This window comes from Bombus vosnesenskii, unplaced genomic scaffold (assembly GCF_011952255.1).
Source record: "Bombus vosnesenskii isolate JDL3184/JDL3185 unplaced genomic scaffold, Bvos_JDL3184-5_v1.1 scf7180000013305, whole genome shotgun sequence".
NCBI classification, from domain to species: Eukaryota; Metazoa; Arthropoda; class Insecta; order Hymenoptera; family Apidae; genus Bombus; species Bombus vosnesenskii.
Window position 1 is genome coordinate 2,598,687 of NW_022882954.1, and position 14,138 is coordinate 2,612,824.

Consider the following 14,138-nt stretch of genomic DNA (forward strand, 5'->3'; position numbering starts at 1 on the left):
ATATAACAATAAAATTTCATTACTAGAAATAATTAATCAGATTATACGTAAACAGCAGAAATTTTCGACATAATCGTAACAGGTATTTCAAGTAGTCTTTCTTTACCTCGAATAAATGTCATAAAACACAAGAAATTCGACCAAGAGAAGTTGAGAGATACTTTTCGTGTCACCATCGGCAGGTCATCGGTTGGACGCGAACTGAGACGTCCTGTCAATTTTGTGTAATCAGAAAACAGCTGATCAAAGTTATTCAAGTGTGAATAATAATGAGAACTCTGAGACTTACGAGTTTCGCGTGGAATTTTGGAAATTAAATGACGAATTCACGTTATGGTACATACTTTTTTTGTCCGTCTTTTGATACGTCTTTAAAGAATTCCACGCAGATACAAATCGATGTTTGCACCGCAAAGAGCGTCGTGAGGAGGGGCCACGTTAAATGTTCACATGTAAGTACAATTTATTTACTTGATCATTAACAACGACTGTTTAAAGACTTGATTTAATCATCGTTCATTTACGATTGAGCTGTTTAAAAGTGAAAGATGCGGTGCATAAAATGGAAGCTGAGGTTATGTTTTATCTTTGAGAACTCTTCGTGTAAACAGTTTATTAGCAGAGTAATGTCTAATTTTATGTGTTGCAGTAATTAAGTACAAATCGTAGGATTTTTACAAACGCAAAATGCTAACGCTAGAGGATTCAGAATGCAAAGATTTTTCAAAAACCGCAATGGGAAATGAAGAAACTAACGAGAGAAGAAACGATGGAGAAAGCTATGAAAAAGATAAATATCCAATATCGAATGGAGAAATATTAAGAACAGCGCTCCTTTCCGCGGAAGATGATGACGATGACATTGGATCACAAGAAGACGACGTATCCTCTGAACTTTTGTCCATTGAAAATGATTCAGAAGTCACTAGTGAATCCACTGTCAGTGACTGGGATGACTTGAGAGCGGATTCACCTTTGTCGTATGTTACTTCTGTACCTAATAATAAAGAGTTTATAATAATAACGCAGTTGGAATCGGACAATGCATTAATGACAAAGAAATTAAATAATGAACGTTCTTTGGCTAACAAAAAGTCTAAATCTCGACATCGCTCTAAGCGACATAATAAAGTGTTATTGTTGAGAAAACTGATACCGAAGCATGAACCAATAGTTGAAATAAAAGAGGAAGAACATTCAATCATTTCTACCGACGTAGACGAACGTGTGCCAGCCATGGAAGAAATAGATTACGAAGAGTCTTCTATAGATCAGCAAAATATTCTAGATTCCAAAGATAATGCTGGCTGGTTACAAAGCTTCAGACCTTTGCCGTTATATTACACTGAAAGAGGTAAACCTTATTTAAAATGTCCAGCGTGTGGTGCAATGTTTTTCACTTCAAACTCATTCCAAAAACACTTATACTCACATGTGTACAAGGAAGATGATACTTTTGTATGTTCCTTTTGTAATTACACAAATACAGAGCCTGGTATGTTATTTAATCATCTATCTAAACATCAGGACCAATGTGAGTTTTGTAACGAAAACTTAATGCGTAAAAATAATTTCGAAAAACATTGGGACATACGAGCATCGAACTTCACTATGAAAAGAGATCATCGAGGAAGATTCGTATGTACTCTTTGCAAACTAGTATTTGATTTGTTACCACAGTTAGAAAAGCATTGGTTTAAGCATGCATGTAAAAGAGAAAGAACTTATCAATGTAAGGAATGTAGTGGATTATACGAAAGCAGAGAGACCCTAAATAATCATAAATGCATGAAGTGTCCTGTTTGTGGTAAAGTTTATGATAGTTTGCATCGATTAAAAGCGCATACAATGTGGACAAAGCATAACTTAAAGTGTCCAATTTGTTCTTACGAATTTATTCTCGCTATGGACCATGAAAAGCATTTAGCGTTGCATAGACAAACATATAGTTCTATGAAAGATTACGAGTACTGCTTACAGGCAACAGATGGCAAGACATTCCAGTGCAATCTTTGTGACAAAATATTTTATGCCTTACCTTCTTTAGTCTTGCATCTTCAAGAAGATCACGATATAGTAAATGTCAAGAAGGAAGTAAAAGATGATTGCAATGAAGAGCAAAAGGAGGAGTCAGTCAGAGATATGATACTCCGCGAATTAAGAAACGAGTCTGCAAATTATACTAGTGGAAATAATAATGTATCCTTAGCAAACAATAAAATCGGACTGCAGAACGCGCTATAAGTATAAATTGCAACTTTTAGATGACGGGTATAAAAGTAAGTCGTACAAGGTCTGAAGACGATTGCTAAAAATTATTCGTAATAATGAAACGTGCCGTTGCTATAAGTCACTTTGTAGTATATATTAAACACAATTAAATACGACTGGCAACAAATAATTTATAAATTATCGATAAATGCATTCGATCATATCTGATCAAAAAGTTCTGAAATAAACTCGCCTCTCTTTCTCTCGAGAATAAACATATATCTGTATATTTTTTTAGCAATCATGTAAAATACAGAATCATCACACTCACCTCTACTCGACATACTCATATGATCGCAAAGTAAATGATATTACTTTAAAAAATATAATTAAGACCCTCATGTAACTCCTCCGATAATATATTGAACTTTTTGGATCAGATAGTAAACGTAATTTTTTAGCAATTTATTAAAGTAATGTAATCACGTCGTGAATTTTCTATGTTTTGTATTAGAAGAGAAATGTAACGTTAAGTTATCGTGACATTTACATTTGGCTGTATCATGTCTGCCCCGATGTATTGAAAAAAGCAATACACAGAGCTATCAGTCCTGCTGTAGCGATCTCTAATTGATTATTATTCTACCTTATTATCCTTTGTTATACGCGATTGAACTGGTTTATATATAGCGTTTATTTAAATACATTGATATATTTTTTTTCATATATGTATGTATAGTTACCATTCACATAAGCGTACTGCCTTCAATTGTATCTTAAATATAAACGCATAAAATCTCGGGGGTAAACATGATACAATACAACTTTTAATGGCTGAAAAGTATCTGGAACTCGCTGTTTGTCTTACTTTTATGCGTACTATTAGAATTCGATACAATTATCGACAAATCTTACGGTGTATTAATCGTTTGTAAGTCTGAATTTTGTAGGCCTGTGTAACACCGCACAATAGCTTACATAAAGAATTAGATCTCTTAACTATCTCCTTTGAAAAATAAATATCCATGAATAGTAACATTTCGTTTGTACATGTTATTTTTCTTTCTTTCTTTTTTTCTTTCTTTCTCTCTCTCTCTCTCTCTCTTTCTTTCTTTATCAAAGCTAAAATAAGAGTATTATATTTGTAATTTCTTGTGATCAGAGATCAGAGTTCGATCAGCACATAGATGAAAAGTTATATTTCGATAAGGAAATATCGATATTATTTTTAAAAACGACGTTATACTGACGAAACTCTCATCTCTCGAAAGCAAGACTTACGTTATTGTGGAACATGCAATTATTTTGCACTGTATACTTGTTAATACACATAGATATATAGTTTGTTCAATTTTTTATATAGTTTAATGTATTTTACACCATTTGCTCCCTTTTCTATCTATCCTTCGTCGTTTTGCACGTTATTATATATATTATATACGTTCGATCATTCGTCAAATGATGTGTTAAATTATCCATCATTTCGGAACTACAATTAAATCAGATCCATACAAATTATATTCCATTGTAAGATTCATATTTAAATAAAAATAAAGATTTGATTTCATCGATAGAAATTAAAATTCAGATTCTTAAGCTTTGATCCATTGTTGCACGTATTCGAGCGCGCCTTGAAGAATTCTCTTCTCCGTTACCCTTAATTGAATGGCTAACTTCTTAATTCGCGGCAACGTGGTCTCGAGCAATTGCAGATCCTCCTATAAAAAGGGGGAAAAAGAGGGAACGCGTTAAAACAGAAAGAATTGCAATTTTCATGCCGCCACAGCGGTCGCCTAGTATTTCAAACTGATGTCTTATTTCACTTTCACCTTCAAAGTCGTCGGGTAATTAGCAATTAACAGCTGCAGCCTAGTAAGCAGAAATTTTTTGACATTCTCCTCGACAACAGTTTCCAGTGCGCAGTCCATGTGCTTCAAATCGTTAACGCGATCCGACTGGATCCAATGCGCCAGTTCCTCTTTACGCATACTGAATACTCTAAGAAACGCCAACAGCGTATCCGAGATCGGTTCCGTTCCTGGTTTCAATAGAAATTCCCCAACCGCTGGCAGATCTAACTTATTTAACAGTTCCACGCGTTCCTTTTGGAGAGGATCAGCTTTGCTGATCCCAAGCCGTAATTTGAAGCCATCCTGCAAGAATAAAAACATAAATATTATTTACTTAATCTCTTGAGCAAGGAATAAATGCAGAATGTTTCTTTCTCTATGAGTAAATTATTTGCTTATTAGTCGGTGAAATTGTCTCTATTATATCTATTCATTATGCGTGGTATAAATAATATATTATGTTGTTATTTCTTGTAATATAATATTATTTTAATTGATATAATTACGTTTGCTCTATGCAAGACACAATAAATAAAGCCGTGAAAAGAAGCTAGTATTTTGAGAAACCTAATAAATAATAAAGAAATAATTTAAAAAGGCTATTCGTTAAAAAATTTGCCAATTATAGTACGGGCATATAGGATTTGCAACATCGTAGAACGATGATAATTAAGGTAATTTTGAACGATAGTAGACACGTACCTGTTCGTTATCCATATAAACAAATCCCGAGTGTACAAAGAAATCGGAATTCGTTCTGGCCCCGTAGCTAATAAATATTTGCTCTGCTTTCTTGAAATCTCTCAAAGCGTAGCATTCGCAACAGTTTAACGTCGCATTGAAGTCCGTGGTAATCTGAAACGAAAACGGACAGAACATAGGAAACTGTCCATATCGCTGTTACGTATCTGACTGTTGTCTTATTTTTGACAAGATGTATCTCAATCTCAAGATTACGAATAGATCGAACCGCTATGTACAATAGGATATCTGTAATTGTTCAGTCTTAATAAATAATTAATAAAACCATTTATGTTATCCGACAATATCCTCGTCCTCAGATTCGTCAATTTCTGAATTAATATTTGGATTAAGAGGAAGAATCGAATCCCTCAATGTGTAAGCCTTTTTTTCATTTAAAAAAGATAAAACGATTACATTTTTTTATAGTATAAGAAAGTAATTAACAACGAAACGGATGTGGTACATGTTTAACAAGATATAAAATTATGTGTATATACAATTTGTGTACGTGCATACATGCAAACGAAATAAGCAACGTATCTCTATGACGATAGTATAGGTTATGCTCGCATGTCACGCGTTGAATCACCTATTCGATAATCTACTGAAAATATTAATAATAATGAGTATGTCATGTCTGGATACTTCCGTACGATAGTGTACACGTATAAAACACGAATGAATAAACTCACTTTACTGTTCTCGTGATTGCACATGTCCCACATTGGGATCAAAGCGTGGATCATGAGTGAACCGTCCTTGCTGGGAATTATATTTTGCCTCGTCATTACCGTAGAAACTGCCCAGCTGTAACATTAATATAGATTGAAAGAATTGTAAAATGATTTTCTACTCGAATATTACGATCTTTCTATTTCATCGTCCCGATATTCATTAGAATTTTTCCCGTCGCGTAAATCTGCATTCACTCGAAACGCAGAATTTCTAACGCGACAACCAATCGCGATAGTATTTTCTACTTGCTTCTGGATTAACTTAAAACATGCGCGAGTTCTTTCATCCTTGAACAGGATAGCGATAAAGGCTGTTTGAGCGTCGATGAACATATTTCTTCGCTGTTTTTTTCTTTTCTTTTTGCTGTCGAGCAGCGTATAATTCACGTGGCCCACATAGCTGGAGTTTCTCGCGGCAGACCACGTGTTAAACGTTCTAACGAATACACACTCTACTTTTCGATGCCCCGTGTGTATTTTTCTATCATCATACGCGCTCTGTACAATTTCGTCCTTCTAAATCTCCCATAGACGCGTCACCTGTTAGTGCCATTCTTCTCTCGAACTATCGACGGTATGTAAAAATATCTTGATAACTATCGTGACACCCTGTATATTCAGACATCGTATTAACCGCGGAAGCGGTCCTGAGGCGCGTGCAAGTAACTTTCGCCTTCGTGAGAGGCACGCTAGGTGGCCAAGCCACATACACGGCAGCAGCTGTATCTGCTTTTCGGGCAAGAACTTGACCCACAATTCCGGAAATGGAAGTAAAAGAAGATTCATCGCCATCGTTCTCGTTGTCGTCGCCGTCGTCGTCGTCGTCGTGGTTCCCTCGACTTTCTCTCTCGCTGGGGAAACGCAGGCTGCGAATCCGCTCAAATAAAAATACCGTTTACAGGGAGAAACATCGAACACCTTGTATGGAAGTACTGAGACAAAGCCTCGTAAAATGGCAACGAAAGCGGGGAAAGAAAATTAAGAAGAGAGAGAAAAAGAATAGATCCGAACATTTAGTCGCTTTCTAAGACGAGATACACGCGTTTACGCGAAACGTAAATTCGCCGGTTTAGATGTTTTTATGGATCCTCGAAGCGACCACTTCGTTTCTAGATCAATTTCTATCGTTACATCGAACTGACGGGAGAAAAATGAATTTTACTTTTACTGTTTTCTCTTTTAGAAACGAGGCGAAGAGTCGAAGGATGCTTGGCAAATGAACGATACTTGGAGATAAAACTTGGTGGTAAAGGAGCGAGAATGGAAGGTGGAATAAAAGCGCGGAGGAAGGCGGGGAATGCTGGAGGGGGAAAGGATGTAAACGGAAGTGACCTTGGGAATTGTTGGACATCGAGACGTGGTGTATACATAGAAACGTGATTAGGAGGGGCGTACCACAGGACAGAACGTAGAATCGAAGTAGGAATAGGTGGAAAGTAATGGGAGAAATGAAGCCGCAAAGTAGATGTATATCTTATAATATATTCTAGGTCATTGCTTAAAATGGACGACTCTACAAATGCATCTCAAGTGCTTTAAGAAACATTTCATTTTAGTCACTTTAATTTTGTATACACAGAATGGATGACGAAAGTGGAACGTGTGCAGTAGCCTTAAGTTTTGTGTGGCAAGTATATCTATATAAAAATATGTAAAAATTTTGTGTAAAACTAAGCAAGAGAGAACAGTCTGTGCGGAAGAACGAGTTAAATAACACTGTAAGCTATTACTTTGCCTGCTACTATGTTTTTGTCATAAATACAACTATCTAATTAATTAACCCGAAAAAGGCAAATCAAGATTCTCTTTCTTCTTCGAAACGTTCACGTAAAAAGGTATTACGACACACAAAAAAAAAGTCGATAATTATAAGAAGGAATTGAAAAGACGAATATTTCCTACGATGTTCCAAGCTTTTACATCTACGCACATGCTATTTTCTCTCTTTTTCTTTTTTTTTACTGAATTTTTCTCTTTTCGTTCGACGATGTTCACGCCAACGCGATCGCACAGATGCTTTCTCGTTTAGGCTTGTCTAGGTGGTCACAGTTGGACAAAAGTGGGCATTTTACGGGACAAATGAAAGCTCCGATCGCGTTGTCGAGATCGTTCTGCTTGTCGCGTGGCTATTAGATTACTTCCTCTTACGTAAAAGGAGGAAATCTGGCTCCAAAAGCGGATTTTACGATCAACAAATATGGTACGGATATATGGCGTCTGGCAAAGGGAAGTTTCTGCTCGAGATGTAATTGTCAATCGTCATTGTCCAAAGAAACAAAAATATTTTTTTCACGATTTCTCTATCTCGTCTCGTGCCACTCGATCTCTCGCGTGTAGCCAATTCAATTTATTAGTTTGTCCACGATGGATCGAGTACGCGACGAAACGTACGAAAGAAAAGTTACGAGTTAGGAACGAAAGCAAAGCTACGAGAGAAAACCGACGAAAGAAAAGCCAGAGAAAGAGTGCGAGAGAGAGAGAAAAAAAAAGAAACGCTGATCCGACGAAAAAGAAACTCATCATTGTCGCGAGAGAATCAACGTTCCTCGTGGTAGTAGCTTTTTCATTTCCACTACTTTAGCAGCGAGCACAATAAATAATGCATCGCGAATAGGCCACCAGCGTAAAAGAAGGGTAATGCGATTCAGCAAATCAGCTGGGAAACTGGAAGCGAGCAGACGCGTTTACGTGATAATAGAAAATTATATATCCTGTGGAAAAAGAACGGGAAAAGGGAACGAACGCTCGCTTCTCGTGCGTACCGTACCGAGCAGATAAACCGTATGAAAGTTTCAGCCTCGTGTGAAAGTGCGCGCGGCTCCTCTCTCGTTTTACGACTGCGGAGCACACTCTTACCAGCCACGACACGTCGTCTTCTTCGTTCAAATCCATCAACGAGATATCGCGTTGATAATAAGTCGAGAATACGGAACAAACTTTTCACCCGCGGCGCTTCGTTTCCGAGAAAATCGAGTTTGAAAATTCGCCAAGTATACTTGGACTTGGCTCGTTCAGAACGAAACGGGAGCAAACAATGGACGGGAGGTTAAACTGCGTGTAAAAATAAGTAAAAAACGTGGGATTCGATTTTATCGTAAGATGCTTCGTGTTCGAGAAAAATACATTTGAAAATGCGTGCGTATATCCTGGGCCAATTTTTAATTGAACACGCTCCAACACGTATAATGCGTCAAGTTCGATTAACTTCGACGAATTCGTGTTACGAGAACGATTACGCTCGAAGAAGATGTCTTGCAAACGAGAATCGGACAAAAGATAACGTCTGAAAATTTCTCGTGTCCTCAACCTCGCCGCTCGGAGTTTCCACTCCTTGTTTCAACGTATTTCCCACAACTTCGGTAGCAAATCTGTTTCTCCATCTTCAATTTTTTTCCTCGAATCTTTTGGAAATTCCAGCTCGTTGTCTCTTTTCCATTGCCGGAGTTCGAACGTAGAACGCTGAATTATATAAATCTATATATTTTTTTTTTTGTTCCAATGTCTCGACGTATTAAAATCAGCGATTAAAAATATTACAACTATCGGAATTAACAACTGTTTCATAAATGTTAATTAATTTACGTACTGAAAGAATTCGCTCTGAAATATCAATAAAAGAGACTTACTTCGCGGCAATTCGCTGTCTTTCATGTTTATTACTTATCAAATAAATCCAACTGGTTGAAGTATATCAAGCTGCACAGCCGTAATAGACCTTGCGCAACCGTTAATGCCATCCACGATGGACGAGCAAGAAATTGACACTCTCTACAGCGGGAATGCTCGTCGAGCATCGTACTATTTTACGAGTACAAGTTTTCTCCGAGAATATAAAACCGCGATAAATAACGTCCCATAAAGACGAGATCGATACACCAAACTTGATATTTACATTTCTCTACGTAACGTTAGATAATAGATAAACGTTAGACTGGCATTACCATCTACATGGAAATCTCACGTTATTTGAAAAATTACGACCTCAACGTTTACGAGAAATACGCACGCGAGGAACGCTATAAATCGGGCGTGTAAAAGTTTTCGGGTGAAGAACGAAAACAGATTCTGAGAGAGGGATAGATCGTATTTTGATTTTCGTATCTTCCGTTAGATAAATAAATTACAAAATATAATACAGAACGAATATCGAAATTACAATGTAATTACGTCGAATTGTTATACGACGATTGATTCTTTCTAATGATCCATAATTCACGAATTATTAATTAACGCTTCACCGACCGCTAGTAGTTCAGCAGCATACGCACGTCCGACCAGCAGAAAGAAGATTGTCGGCAACAAAAAGTCGATTAATAGGCTATCGGTCGATAAACGTCGGCGACAAAAACCGATTAGTCGGCTATCGGTCGGTAAAGTGTTAAGTATGAAATAAATGTGTTTAATTTTGGCAAAATTGAGTTGAAACTTTAACGCGTTATAAATATCAGGATAGATGAGATAAATTGCACTATCGATAATCGGCGAGAAGAAATTTTTCTGAAACAAGCTCTAGAAGGATTAGAAAAAGAGAAAAGATTGAGAAGAAAAATAATTCGAAATAGAAGTGATCAACATACGGAAGTAAAATAGGAAGTAAACATTCTAATGGAACAACGCTCTATGTACAAACACGTTATTCGATGATACAGCTGGTTTTCATTAAGCAACGGAAATATTCGCATGCATAAGATGCTAATTAAAAGTGATATTGCGTAAAGAAATCGTGACATCGCTAAATGAGTCAAAAAAAATTATTCAACGAATAAATTGATTTGAACTGATTTCAACGAATATTCCTTTATCGTTTGTTATTCTAAGTTTGCTTGATCGTATCGTAGCTGAACTTCAAACAAAATTAACAATAAGACAATTACAAAGTACAACTTGATTATAGAAATTAATTTGTAACTGTAGGTAAGTGATACGAAACGAACAATTAGTCAACGAAGAATAACGAACGAACAGCCTTCTCTCCATCTTTCTCTCCCCCCTCTTCCATGAAGAATATTCTTCTCTCGAATCTATCTTGCAAAATTCGCATTCAACTAAACAGCAAAGTTTTACATGGTCTAATAACATCTGGATACGAACATGTTCTAAATACTCGTCTAAATAAACGAACTACCTAGTTAGTGTAACTCGTAAGTACAAATTCTACAACGTTACCTACCGCGTAGTTTTGTATCCTCTGGTCCAAAGCAAATTCGTGGGACAAAAGAAATTTATTTATTAAATCAATGGTTACGCTCGAACGATTACACCTACATACAGCTATTTGTCGACTGAATCTTCAATTTTGCGTGTGTTCATTGTGGCACGAATAAGTGGAATGAATGAGTTGGTCCAGCGAACGATAAGTTTAACGTAAGTACGAACGATGTAGAACGTCTGCGAACATCGAGACAGGTAGACGAATAAAGGAGGTTGTTTTTAGCGTTGCCAAGATGGCGCGCGTTCTATTGGCTTGGCAACTAAGTGATTGCGGATTTTGTCAATACCACCTAGTGACAAAATCCGCAATCACTTAGTTGTCAACCCAATACTTGCATACGAAATGTACGAATTTAGGCAGAGAGTTTCCGTTGGCGAATAAAAAAGTTTCTAACGTAGCATTCGAATACTTTCGTCAACCTGCGTAGAAGAACTACAAAATACATTTTTCCTATTAGGCTATGACGTACCAAGGGAAATAGGTGCAAGATACATCAAATAGGTTAAGTCGAAGTCGAGGTCTGTGCGAAGTTTGCTTTTGGCTTTAATTCTACTTTAACGAGATTGTAAGGACATACGAAGATAAATCTTCAGTATACGAGAACAGTATACGAGATGAGATAAGGTATTGCGACAACACATAAACAATTAAATAAATAAATAATCTTTTGCTCTTGGAAACGTTACAAAAACGCAAAACACCTGCGACCTTTGCTCTGAATAATAATTGCGAATTAAATTAAATTGCATTCGATACAAGGACTATCGCTATTTTTCTAAGCTCGTAGTTCTAATTTCTAAACAACGTTCTAGAAATTATTCGATTATACAAGTTAGATGATTCAGCCTGTACGCGACGACCAATGAACGAAGAAGCGTCGCATCGGTTAATTAAAAAGGAAAACGCGACAAAAGCGTAGCTAACGAGCGCGATGAAAGAGAGTGGCGACGACGAAGACGACGAGGACGACAACGACGACGATGATGCTGAGAACAAAAGGAAACGAGAATAAAAGACGAGTCACTGGTAGTTTCGCAATATCGTTGCTCGACTAGGATAGATAGAGATCGGGAGACGAGCTGAGCAGCGCGGCTTCTTGCAGTTCTTGCACATCGTGGGGATGGATGCACAGTCCACTGCACGTGGGAAGGTCGTGCTATGAATCGAAGATCGTGAGATCTTCGCGGAGCGCACTTTCTATTAGAATTCACTCGACGGAGGTTTACCTCCGTATTGCACCGCGATCGCGAAATTGTCGCTATTTACGCTGGCCATTTGTAATTCGTACATACAGCTTTATTTTCTAATGAAACGTTTCTTTGTTCTCAGATTCTCAGGTTTATCCGGCGAATGTATCGAGCGATTTGTAGTCGTACGAGATATACTACGAAATGAAATTTGATAATGGGCTTAATCGATTAATTGATAAATTCTATATAATAAATACTTGTCGATATACATTACGTACATTTTATAATGTTTAATCTGTACTTTCGTAAAATATATTTTCGTAAGCAGATACACGGACGGGGAATAGCAACCGAAGCAGCAAGACTACTCGGATATTATAACTTTTTGTTTTCACATTTTATAGATCGTTGGAGCGTTATTACGCTTATGCTTGGTGTATTATATCCGAAAACACTGATACGTGCGGATAGTGCGATAAAAAACATGTAAACAGGTATAGACGACTCGCTTGTAACAGACTATGAGTCTAAAGTGTAAATAAATTATTATCATATTCTACGATCTTTGATTTCGAAGTATCAGTGAAAAAATTCGCGAACCAGCAACGATTGCAAATAAATAGCAGCAAAACTTTGTACAATATTCTTTTTTACTTTCACTGGTAATTTATGCTTCTGCGGTTGCAACAAATTGGGAACGTCGCGCAGAAATCCAACTGTTCGTTTCAGCTGCCGCATTATCTATTATTATATTTAACATCTATACAATATGGTAGCGCGACGTTTAATTATGAGACAAATTATCCTCTGCAAACAGAAATAATGAATTTTTCCTGCCGAGCAAGATCCTACCAACAATAATGGAAATCTATTTAATTGCCGTATAATGGCGAATCAACAGAGAAGATACAGTACGCTCGTTATTCGACGTTTCGCCTGTTCAATTACCATGAAATATACTGTACCACTTAATTACTGAAAAATAAAGCCCGACGTACGTGCCTATTGCCTCATCTCCGTATCTCACCGATTCATTGTTCGATCTAGGAACATGAAAATCAACTTTTAACGTGCTTAATGCACGGCTTCTTAACACGGAAATTTTGTAAACAACGATCGTTGCACAACCGTCGCATAATTAACCCATACGAATTAATGAAATCGTTAATTGCATTTTCGTATTCCATAACGTACTGAGACGTGAGAAAGATTCTTCTTTATTATCTGCGCCTGTACGAACGTATCTGATTAAAGCGCAATCTCTTGGTCGAAATACGAAAACTCGGATGGGATCGGAACTATCGCGCCAAATTATTCGTCATATCTATCAGATGGATCGTTATCGACGATCGTTGCTCGCGCGTGAACGCCACGTCGTATCGCAGATGCTTTGGAGAATTTCATAGCCGGTATTTTCATTTCGATTTGAGCGATAAGCTACGTCCGCAGAGGCGGCAAGAAACGACAGGGGGATGATTTACAGGCGTTGCTAGACGAAGATCCATTAGTCGCGAACGCAAGAAGAATCGGTCGACCAATTAGCAATGACGCAAGCGATAATTCGTTGAAAATTAGAAGAAACGAAAGAAACTTAAAAAAAGGGAAAGTGAATACCACAAACGCTGTGTCGACACGGAGACAGCGCGCTACTATCTTTAAGAAAACACAGCAACTGGAAGCTTCGAAACCTGGATGAAATTTGAGAATATTCGTCGAAAGCGATGGCAACACGAGAAGTTTACATTTTTCTAATTTAGTTTCCTGTTCGATTATAGTTTCGTATCCGAAACGCTTCGCGCAATCCTCTTCCGCGTGAATAGCGGAGAAAAAGGCGCCGACGGCTCTTCTCGATGCAACGAGTCTTCCGGAACTCGCGGTTGAGTCTATCGAAGCGTGTCTCGTAGATCGGTCGGAATTAGCTTTGCCATTAAAAGAGGCGGAAAAAGTCGCAGCTGAAGATCTTTGGAACAAAGTTCACATACCTTCGTCCTTCATGACGCTTTGAGGACTGTATGCACTGACGAGCGTATAAGCTGAACTGCCGCGTATTTTTGGGACGATGAAAAAGAAACAAAAGGTCGGTAGAGAAGTTCGCTCCGATTTATATTTTGATTCGACGCGCGTTTATGGAATTATATAGATGGCATTCTGTTGCACAACCCTTCTCCATCTTCCGCGTAAGTTGAGTACTTCGTCC

General features: G+C 37.5%; 2 protein-coding genes and 1 long non-coding RNA gene across 3 annotated transcripts in view; 2 read left to right on the forward strand and 1 right to left on the reverse strand.

Annotated features, from left to right (window-relative positions):
* LOC117234610 (zinc finger and BTB domain-containing protein 17-like) lies at window positions 1–3,247 on the forward strand. Its single transcript, XM_033496003.1, has 2 exons — window positions 1–452; window positions 650–3,247. Exon 2 carries the CDS (start codon window positions 688–690, stop codon window positions 2,242–2,244), a length of 1,557 nt encoding a protein of 518 aa, XP_033351894.1. The 5' UTR covers window positions 1–452; window positions 650–687; the 3' UTR covers window positions 2,245–3,247.
* LOC117234611 (actin-histidine N-methyltransferase) overlaps window positions 2,939–14,138 on the reverse strand; it is a 25,118-nt gene continuing 13,918 nt past the window's right edge. The window contains exons 4-7 of the mRNA XM_033496004.1: window positions 5,498–5,612; window positions 4,764–4,916; window positions 4,041–4,364; window positions 2,939–3,929 (exon numbers count right to left, since the gene is read on the reverse strand). Of these exons, the coding sequence (XP_033351895.1) occupies window positions 3,804–3,929; window positions 4,041–4,364; window positions 4,764–4,916; window positions 5,498–5,612 (718 nt within the window). The 3' untranslated portion in view covers window positions 2,939–3,803. The remainder of the gene's footprint in view (window positions 3,930–4,040; window positions 4,365–4,763; window positions 4,917–5,497; window positions 5,613–14,138) is intronic.
* LOC117234615 lies at window positions 9,174–12,498 on the forward strand. Its single transcript, XR_004493550.1, has 2 exons — window positions 9,174–11,375; window positions 11,588–12,498. It is a non-coding gene; the product is annotated as an uncharacterized LOC117234615 (long non-coding RNA).